The sequence below is a fragment of the Myodes glareolus genome, chromosome 14, assembly GCF_982192425.1.
Source record: "Myodes glareolus chromosome 14, mMyoGla1.1, whole genome shotgun sequence".
NCBI classification, from domain to species: domain Eukaryota; kingdom Metazoa; phylum Chordata; class Mammalia; order Rodentia; family Cricetidae; genus Myodes; species Myodes glareolus.
In genome coordinates, this window is record NC_142039.1 from 37,380,727 (window position 1) to 37,391,990 (window position 11,264).

Consider the following 11,264-nt stretch of genomic DNA (forward strand, 5'->3'; position numbering starts at 1 on the left):
CCTCCCTCCCCACCATTCCCTTCACCTTCTTCCATCGACTCCCCAGAAGCAGTAAGGTCCTCCATAAGAAGTCAAAAAGTCTGAATATCACTTCAAGGCAAGACCAAGGCCCTTCCCCACTCCCCATATCTAGATTGAGCAAGGTATCCCTCCAAAGAGAATGTGCTCGAAGATGCCAGATCAAGCACTAGAGATAATCCTGGTCCCACTGCCAGTGGCCCCACAGACCGCCCAAGCCTCACAACTGTCCCCCACATTCAGTGTGCTTAGCTTAGCTCCATGCAGGTTCCCTGCTATCAGTCCAGAGTCAGTGAGCTCTCACTAGCTCATGTCAGCCGTTTCTGTGGGTATCAGCACCACGGTCTCCATCCCTCTGCTTATATCACCATTCCTTCCTCTACTGAACTGAACCCCAGAAGCTCAGCCCAGTGCTCCTCTAGATTTCTGCATCTGCTTCCATCAGTTGCTGGATGAAGGTTCCATGATGACATTAATTAAGGAAGCTGTCAATCTACATTAGCAGTTTTTTTAAGTTCTGAAATTTATCACTGGACTTTTTCCTTGTTTTGGAAGGTACCTGCTGTGAGTTCTGAAATCCTGATATATCTGCCTCCGTGACCTCAGCCCTCTATGGATTCCTTCTATTGTAGTGCTCATATCTTAGCTTTAGTGTGCTGTGCAGAGGTTCTTCTCTGAATGCATGTATTTGGGGTTCTAGGTACCTCTTGTACTTGGAAGTCTGTATCTTTCCTTGGGTTGATAATGTTCTATAATTTCAATGAGTACACTTTTTAAACATTTTGAGTACATAGTTAATTTTCCCATTTTAACTTAGCTGTTTTTCTTGTCCCATGGTTTCTTGGGTTTAATCTCTTGCTTGATCATTTACTAGAATTTGTGAGTTTGTGTTCATTCTTATTTTTCTTTATTGATACATAAATATAATATTTTCTCAAACAGGTATTCTAGATAGTTGTTATTTTGATTGAAAACTATAAGAGCTTCACAAGTTTGACGATATTTATAAAATAGCTCCCATATATCCTATCTATTAAATCCACACTATACATAAGCACTTTAAATTTTAATTTATAGTTAGGCTATCTAGAATCCAACTCACTTTAGTGTTACCAAAGAATAAAGTATGATGATTGTCGGGGTCCGGTGCTATCCAGTACCTTAAATTATTTCTCTCAACCAAATCCCAACACAAATTATCTCTCTGGACTGAAGTGGAGGTGCGGAAATAAAGACACAACTCACATGGTTTTATCAGGAGGGATCCCTCATGAAGTCCTGAGTTCACATGCTGAAGAATTCCTCCTGCTTTATTCTCCAAACAGTCTTTATACCAAAAAACGTCACCAAGGGGGGAAAATACATTAGCATTCTGTTTCCTAGGTAACTAAGTGAATAGCTTCCAGTCAGGTCCACAACTACCTGTATGTTAGCTTTCAGGTGGGTTTGAATTAGCATCTCTATCAGGCATCCTCCAAATTACAAAGAAAGGAGCAACAACATCCTGACCCTTTATAAGGGCAGTGGCAGCCTGTCTGCAGGGCTATGTGACCACCTCAGATGGGGCCTATGGCTTCAGAGCCTGACTGTCATACCATATAGAAATATGGACCTACAGATGATGCTTAGGATGCATTCAGCCAGTTCCTGGTATAGCAGTGATCACAGGACAGACAGCAGCTCTTATTAATACAGATGTGCTTGTCTACAAGCAACCAACCACAAAAGTGGAAAATTTGGGACAATGAGTGATTAGAAAGCTGTGACCGTTTTCCTCTGTGCAGATAGAAAATGGTCTACATCAGACTATCCCAAGGGTGTAGGATTCTGTTGTTGACTCTCAGGTTAGACACATTCACTGTGGGTAGAACACGACATAGCAGTCTAATGTGCAGAAGTGTGAAAATCAGGCAAATTTGTACTTTCTTCCAGTGGCCAAACCTTTGGTACAGCTCTGTGGCAAATTTTGTGGTTGGATGTAGAAATACAGAAGAAAAGCAGGCAATCTGGAATATAGTATCGCAAGTGTGGTAAAAAAAAAATAAGTAATGTAGACTTCACAAACTTTGAAATCTTTGTGTGCAAAAACAGGTGACAACTGTTTTCTATGGAATTTCAGAGTAACATCAATTATTCTGAGAATTGCAAGCCTCATATTTTTTAAATATGGCTTCTCCAGTCTCTGTGTCAATTAATATAAACTGCATTTGTATTAATACACAAACACACACACACTTTTAAATAATAAACATGAATAACTAACTAGTACTTTAATTTCTTTCAGCTTTCACAACTATTAATCCCAGAGAAAGTGTTCTGAGACATGAAAATGGTAAGTTTTAGTTTACTCTTGCCTTTGCCTCACGAGAAACTGTTTTTCTTCTCTCTATCATCTCACCTTCCGACCATCTTTGGATTAATGTTAAAAAGCAAACAAATACAAAACAACTGCTAAATGTAGAAGAAAAAACTGAATGGCATTTTAAATCAATCTTTTTTTCCATATCACTACAGATAAAAATGATTTCTCTGAAATTTATTCACAAAATAGTAGTTTTCCCTTATGTTTCCACTATTAGAAAGACTTGCAATGGAATGTTCGGTGCTATTAGTTAAAAAAAAAAAGTCATTTGCTAAGAACAGCCAAGAATTAAGATGCTCAAAGTAAGTATTATGTGGCATGCCTGTAATCCTAGCACTTCAGAGATAGAGGCAGAAGACTCAAAAGTTCAAGACTATCCTGAGATAAACGAGAGAGGCTTCATTAAAATTTGTTCATGTGTGTGCTTGTCTGTCTGTCTGTCTGTTAGAGAGAGTATGCAAGTTGATGTGTGCATATGTGTATATATACACTTTGTTTAAGATGGGTCTTGTATTGGCCTGGAACTCACCAATTAAGCTAGACTGTCTGGCCAGTTAGCCTAAGGCAGCTCTTCTTTCTTTGCCTATACAGTATAGTGATTACCAGAATGTACCCAAGTCTAACATTTTTATATGTGTTATGAGGATCAAACTCAGATTGTTACATTTTCAAGACAGGCATTTTTAGCAATGAATTTATTTCCCAAACAAAGAAATGTTTTAAAAAAATCATGTAAGATTTTTGACTATATTTTTAAAGCCTAATTCATTCTTACACATGGAGTCATTCAGAATTTAACTCATTTAAGTCCTACAGTGGAATTAAATACAATGAATGTGAATCATTTCATACATTGCCTGGTATAGCAATTATCAGTCTGCAAGTATGAGCTTTCATTATCACTTCTGTCTGATGAGATCAATTTCTCTTCCCCCATCGTCCTCCCTCTTTTTCTGTCTCACACACACACATTTTGTAAATTGAGACTGCTTTTCTGTTTCTCGGCCACTTAGACCCAAATAACCACTCAGAAACTATATTAATTACAACACTGTTTGGCCAATGACTCAAGAGTATTCCTAGTTTGCTGTATCTTAAATCATCCCATTTCTATTAATCTATGTATCACCATGAGGCTGCGGCCTACTGGTAAAGGTCTGGTGTCTTTGGCAGCTACTTGACATCTGCCTAACTCCATCTTCTTTTTCTATCTCAGATTGGATTTTCTGCCTTGCTATATTCTGTCCTACCATAGATCAAAGCAGCTTCTTCATTAACCAATGGTAATAAAATATATTCACAGAATACAGAGGGGAAGTGCATTGTAAGCAACTTCCAAAACTCTAGAATCGACAGAGACATCTCATTGCCTGGACACACATCCAAAGATCTTCTGTAATGTTGGGCTCAGGCTACAGAGTAACTGGCAGACATTTCCATGAAGCAGAAAACTTGAAAGGCTGTTTTACCTACATTGGCAGTTTGTCAGTCATTTTCCTCTGTGTCCTACATAATGTCTGGCAGACTCTTTCATGAAGCAGGAACCCTGAAGGACTGTCTCTTTCTTTTGGTAAGTTTAGCAGTCATTTTTCTGTGGGTCCTGCATGTCCACCTCATATAGCATACCATCAAGCAGTCAAGGCAAGAACAATTTCTTGCCCAAATGGCTAGATTTCCTTGTCACATTGAAGGCAAATTCCATAACAGGTTTCTTCAATGCCAACCAATCTCTCTGAAGTAATTGGTGCTGCCAGAAGCAGACATGTCTCATTGTCAAAAAAAGCTTAAGTTCTTAAAATATTTTAAATGCCATATTCTGTAGGTGTTTTAAATGTTGAAAATTACTATCTGAAATACACCTCTGTACTCCTAGAAAATCTAACTAACATGACTAGTTTGGCTATTATAGATGACTATCTATTAATTCATAATTTTTAATTATACTCTACATTTTTAAATGAACTGTATAAGCATAATACCTTAAACAAAAGTAGAAATATACCTATAACAAAATTGACCATAAATTTGTATCAATAGATCAAAATTCATACTAGTGCAAATTACTTATTTCTATATCATATCCCACTTTAAATGAAAAAAAATTATAAACAATCATTTTAGGAATTATTTAGGGCATTGTTTTCTCCAAACTGCTTCCTGCTGTTTGCTAGGTAAAGTATTTTTAGGGTTCATGAAACCTTTCAGAGGGTCTTGTTCTATCAAACCACATTATTCTGGAAGGAATCCACAGGTTCCCAACTCTGTGGAAACAAAAGCAGAATCTCTTTCCAAAATAACATATTCTTAGACTTAAAATTTTGAAGTCAAGATATCTTTAAAACATATATGTTGGTTTAGCTTAGCAGCCCATACAATAAAATGTCTCCTTGAAATTCAAAGAAAATATAATAATATATATAATTGAGACTTTTGGTGTATTTTCCATCTTTATGTAACTTTTTAAACTTTACTACTTTTTAATATTTATTTTATTACCGTTACTCCTTTAATCTATGACTGTCTGTATTCTTATCTATACTCTTTTTCCTCTCTCTCCCAAGCCTACATACATTTTAAAAACTACTCTATGGCCATTTAGAGGTTAATTTTGTCTGAATTTGTCTTTATTGTATATCTGTAACCATTTTCTGACTAGAAGCACTTTTTTTTTTGGTTTTTTGCTTGTTTGTTTGTTTTTATAATGCTAAGTAGGCATGACTAGGACCAACTCCATGACCCTTCCTGTTGGCTCCACTCAATCCAACATGGTGGAGGTATGTACACCACCTCTGCTATTCATGCTCACTGCCCCAGGTCAAGGAATGTGGGTCTATTTGCCACTAAGCAATTAGTAGTACGCTGCTTACAAACTCCATGTAAGAGTGGGACCTTACAAAGAGCCAGACCAGTTCTCGCTGCCAGCACATCTCTTAAAGAAGCAATGTAGTTTTTGCTGCTAATTCTGTGTCAGGAAGCCTTCTCTTAAAGGAACTGTGCCTCTGATCTCTGCCAACACAGCCTATCAGAAAAAAAAAAAAACAACAACAAAAAAAAAAAAACCGTGGCTACCAACAAACTGTGCTTGGCTCCCATTTTTTGTGGGCCTAGAAGCCCTTTTTTTAAAAAAAGCTTTTTTTCAGGTCTTATGTGCGTCCATGCCCCAGATGGTGGGAGCCATTTTGTAAACTGGGACTGTTTCTCCATTTCCCGGTCACCCAGACCCAAATAATCACACAGAAACTATATTAATTCAAGCAGTTTGGCCAACAGCTTAGGTGTAGCCCTTATATCTTTTTTTTATTTTCTCCACTTACAGTTGTATTTATTTATTTTTATTTTTTATTAATTTATAAAAGTTTCCACTTCCGCCCCTCCTCCCAATACCCTCCCACTCCCCCACAACTCCCTCTCCTCCTCCCTCTCCAGCCCTAAGAGCAGTCAGTGTTTCCTGCCCTGTGGGAAATTCAAGTTTCTCCCCGCTCCCTCCAGGTCTAGAAAGGTGAGCATCCAAACTGACTAGGATCCCAAACAGCCAGTACATGCAGACGAAACAAGACCCAGTGTCATTGTCAATGGCTTCTCAGTCAGCCCCCATGCCAGCCACATTCAGAGAATCCGGTTTGATCACGTGCTCGTTCAGTCCCAGTCCAGCTGGCCTTGGTGAGCTCTCATTAGATCAGTCCCCTTGTATCAGTGGGTGAACACACCCCTCGCAGTCCTAACTTCCTTGTTCATGTTCTCCCTCCTTCTGCTCCTCATTTGGACCTTGGGGGCTCAGTCCAGTGCTCCAATGTGGGTCTCTGTCTCAATCTCCATCCATCAACGCGTGAAGGTTCCCTCTGGTCTTGCCTTCTTTGCTCACGTTCTCTTTCCTTCTGCTTCTCGTTTGGACCTAGGGAGTTAAGTCCAGTGTTCCAATGTGGGTCTCTGTCTCTATCTCCATCCATCGCCAGATGAAGGTTCTATGGTGATATGCAAAATATTCATCAGTATGGTTATATCTTAACCATTTCTATTAATCTATGTATCACCACGAGGTTGTGGCCTACCAGTAAGGTTCTGGCATCTTTCTCCTTTGACAGCTACATGGCATTTCCCTGATTCCACCTCCTTTTCTCCTCTGTCTCTGCTTGGAATTTCCACCTCAGTATATTTTGCCCTGCCACGGGTCAAAGCAGGTTCTTTAGTAACCAATGGTAATAAAACATATTCACAGCATACAGAGTGGAATCCTAACACACACACACACACACAGCATGTCAAATAATAGCCATGATTACTCACTAGAACTTGTTCACATTTCTTCTAGTTAATAATTCTACTGATCTGGAAGCTTGCTTGGAAAGAAGAAAGGGTATGTCTTATTGTCTGTTTACTTTTATTTTATTATAGAGAACGTGATCTTAATCTTTGTAACTTTGAACTTCTCTGATTTAAAGAAAAGTCATAATGACAGGAATTGCATGATAAACTGAGTGATAGTGTAATTTGACCCATTACTTCCTAGTCAACAATTGGTCTTCATACAGTATGACTTTGATTAGAGGCTACAGAATCTTTTAGTAGGTTTTTTTTCTGATACTCATCACATTTCCTACACTTACAGACATTTTAGACAAAGGCCCTTGATTTTAGACAAAGGCCCTTAATTTGGGTTTTGTGTCTATATCTTGCATACTTCTTTATTTACTCTTCTCATACACTGTAATAGTTTCCTCCATTTTTCAGATGTGTAAGCAAATATTAAGTCCTCTGGACATGTCACAATCCATATCTGGGGGTGGGTTCCAACTCAGATCATCAAATAGCAATTTGATTACTTATTCAGTTGTGTATTTTCCCTCTAATTTAGTGTAAGGAATTGCCTATGGTGCAATATCATATGAATTGGGAAGAACATAGACTTCAGACTGACACATATCAGACTAGTGGTCCAGACATTTTAACAATCAATGTACACAAATATGCATGAATGACTTCCACTGTGTAAGCAAAATTTTCTTTATGTGACAATGGAGAATAATACCTCAAATTCACAGTTATTTCAATGAGTGTCTAGATGCCACATGTCCAGCATAGTTATCATATTTAGTAAGCATAGTGAGTACTAGTTTCTGGGTCCTTTATCCCTACATATGCACCAAAAGGAGACTCATATATCTGTTATAGGGCTGACTGTTTGTCCATATTCTCAAAGCCATGAGCTAAGAATCTGAGATACCACATGAGGAATGGACCTGAACAAGGACAGAGTTTGCAATATTCATTATTTGAGATCTCTTATGCAGAAAAAAAAAAAACAAAACATGGCTTCGACTCACTAAGTGGTTACTGTGGTTTTCCAATTCCATCATTGTTTTAATTGATGACAGTACATATTTCTTCTAAAACTGCAAAAATATTTTGGTTCCAATTACCCATTATAAACTAATGAGAACCTTGAGAGAGACCGATGAGAGTCTTGGGAAGTCTGGATTGACAAGTTCCTTCAGGCTTTTCTGAAGTGCCCTCGTCTAGAACCTCCCATGTACCCGGCTGTGCTGCCATTGCTTTCCCATGAGCAGCGCCTCCTGATAGCACTGCAGGCTGCATCCACAATGCTGCAGAAGCTCTGCTCTGTGTTCATGCTTCCATTTTCTGTCTGGGGTGATAGTTACACTTGGAGATGTAAAAGAGTTCTTTAAAGTCACTTCTGTGGACTAAGACTTCAGCTGTGCTTACTCGGTACCTATTAGGCAAACTACCTTTCTGTGCCCTCTGCAAATGGAAATGAAAGTAATTCCTTCACCAATAGCTATCAACTTATTGAAAAGATTAAAAGTTTCATGGGCAAAGAGGTCAGAATATTGTTTATAATTTTCTTTGTACGTGATGGATATTATTTGCTTTATTTAGAAACACTGAAAGTGAAGAATTCTATACTTATTCCCCATTTAACCTTCAAAAGGATCCATCTACCCCAAGTGCAATTTCTCTTTTCAGTTGTAGTAAGATTATAAATGAACTTATCAGGGGTTGTTATCAATCTGACTTTCAAGATAAGTCCTCTTGCTGGTTCTGGTAAGAGTGCTAGGTATTGATTATCACTCAACTAAAGTCACCAGAAAAAAAAAGTCACCTATCTGTGCTATTCTGTCAAAAAGAGCAGATGGAACTAACTAACTAGAATACTAACTACAGTATTCTCTTAGATCAGCTGCAGCTTCAAGTTACCAACACCTTGGCATTCTACACCTACCTCAGCCTGTTCTCCAAGAGTGTGGTCCACTTGGTCTTCCTTATCTTCTGTCTGTGTAGAAGGGCAGCAGCGCATCGTGATGGCCAAAGTTCATGATGGATGATGCAACAGGAGGGTCATGTTGTTTGCATCCTTTTTTCTAACCCTCAATGTCTTCTGAGGGTCTAGCTGGATGTGCTTGCTGCTTTGAGCTCACATGTGATCATTCAAGGTCACATATGAGGAATTTAGAATCCTTACTATACAGATGTTTTCAAAACAGGGAGGAAACTGATCGACTTTACTCTACAACTAACAGTAGCCCATGGGAGCAACCAGCCATCCTGACCCATCTTCTCTCAGTGCCCAGTGCCCCCCACCCCTACCCAACATCCTAAAGCATCACAGGCCCAATGTAGACAAACTGCAACTTTTAGCCAGCCCACTTCATGTCCTTCAACCAGATAATGCCCTAAAAACCTCTACATCATAAGCTCTGAAGAACCTTATTTGAACGTGAACTCTGTGCTTTGCCTGCTAAATACAATAAAAAATCATTTCTACCTTTGATATGGTGTGTGCTTTTATTTGTGACAGTGACTGAAGGTTCAAGGTGCAAAGTTACACAACAATCTAGTTATGACATGCAATGCTTGTTCATAACAAGGTCCAAAACTATATTCCTAAGTTCATCCCTAAGATGGTGGCTGGGACAATATTCTGGAGCTGCAGCCAAGTGGAGCGGCCCAAATGATTGTTCTCCCAGGGAAAACTAGGCCTGGGTCATTTGGCTTAAGCCATTCCCATGGAAACAGGAGAAGGCCTAGTAGGATGTGAGCAATGTGGTCAGCTCCGTCCCTGTTTCGCAGTATCATGCTTCTCAGTCCTCACACTGTTCCCAGGAGAGCGGCCCAAACTTCAGAGAGAAGCTGAGAAAGTGAGGCAGAGATGGGTAGAAATTTTCCTATAGCTAAGCAGCTAATAAAAACTGCAGCAAGGTTTGAGCCCAGACTGCCTAGCTTCAGTAGCCCAACTATTTCCTTCAAAAGCATTTGGTTATGGAGCAGAAACAAGGTATTCCTCAGGAGAACCTTCCTCACCAGACTAGGAACTGCTCAATAGAACTGTCTGTTGTAAGGAGGGAGGCCGCTTGTTGGTTCCCGGCTGCTTAGCCTCAAAATAATCACACAGAAACCATATTATTTAAACCACGGCTGGGCCCATTAGTTCTAACTTCTTATTGGCTAACTCTTACATCTTAATTTAACCCATTTCTATTAATCTGTGTATTGTCATGTGGCAGTGGCTTACCAGAAAGTTCCCAGCAGCTGTCTCTGGCGGTGGCTCCATGGCTTCTCATTGACTCTACCCTTCTTTCTCCCAGCATTCAGTTTAGCTTTCGCCAACTAGCTCTGTTCCCCTATAACTCTGCTATAGGTCCAAAGCAGTTCCTTTATTCATTAATGGTAATCACAGCATACAGAGGGAAATTCCACATCAGTTGTCTGTCTACCTTTGCTCTCCTGGTTGTATGTTGTTCTTACAATTACAGAGCTAAAGGCCAACCTGTCACTGGGTTGTCCAAGCAAGGCCAACTCCCACACAGACTTCCTGTCCACCAAACATGCTGCTGTATTGAATAGCTCATGATGGGATAAAATAAATTCAGAATCGAAAGTTTGCACCCATGTGCACTCAGTAGAAAAGGAAGATTGATATAGTACCACACACAGAAAGCCTGGTCTTAGTAGTAGCCTTTCTTGCAGAACTTCGAATATTTTATGTACAATTAATTATCCAGTGTCTAGTCCCCAAAGACAAGAATTTAAGAAACAGCTGAATGCTCTGCACCCACCTCACAGCTGGGAAAACCTGGTTGTCACATGTCTTTATGTTTTTCTATACACACCATTGTGCACGGGGAAGCAGTACTCCAAATGCCTCTCAACTATAAATATAAGGATCTTAGAAACTCCATGTTCTAATTACAAATCAAAGTGAAAACTTTTAGGCAACACACCCCAGAACTTTCTCCAGTACTAATGGCTATCAGTTTGTATTTCTTTTTTTCACAAAGAAAATTCACAGTGAGGAAGGCCAAGGGCAATCCCTAGAGTCCTCGTAAGAATCCAGGAAGGGTGACGCATTGCTTGTAATCTTGGCTGAGGAACCTGGGACACACATAGTCTTAGTGCTCACTGGCTAGTCAGTCTAGCCTACTTCCAGCCCTCTGAGAGTCCCAGTCTTAATAGACAAGGTAGACAGTGCCTGAGAGTCAACACCTGGGGTTGTCTCCATGTGGACATGCACACAGCTGCACATACGTGCAATCATAGACCAAGAGTCTTATCCATGTTCTCTAGGGACACTGAGAAAATCTTCCCAGTCACCCTTCATAAACACCCAGCCCACTTAGCTCTAGAGACCAGGTGTACGTGAACATCCATAAGAGGCTTGTGAGATTTGACCTATGCTAACCTTCCAAGTAGAAAACAAGGTCTCACTGTGACAATTGATTTTTTTCTGAAGACAAACATCTCATCTGGTTGAGGTCTGTTTATGTCCTGTTTATGGGTCTGTTACATGTATCTACTCAGGTCCTTTTCCCATTCTCTACCACCCTACCATGCAGGAATACCAGCAGGCCTGGCACCTGTTAGCCCTGCC

General features: G+C 39.7%; 1 protein-coding gene across 3 annotated transcripts in view; it reads left to right on the plus strand.

Annotated features, from left to right (window-relative positions):
• The window catches only part of LOC125417462 (T-cell receptor gamma chain C region 5/10-13), a 30,865-nt gene extending 21,698 nt beyond the window's left edge, over positions 1-9,167 (plus strand). The window contains exons 6-8 of one of the 3 annotated variants that reach the window (XM_085699265.2): positions 2,303-2,350; positions 6,690-6,734; positions 8,577-9,167. In XM_085699265.2, coding sequence (XP_085555391.2) covers positions 2,303-2,350; positions 6,690-6,734; positions 8,577-8,677 — 194 coding nt within the window. In that variant the 3' untranslated portion in view covers positions 8,678-9,167. Of the gene's footprint in view, positions 1-2,302; positions 2,351-6,689; positions 6,735-8,560 lie in introns of all 3 variants that reach the window. The other 2 variants (XM_085699267.2, XM_085699263.2) reach the window with 2 other exon arrangements.
• Positions 9,168-11,264: the final 2,097 nt, after the last annotated feature.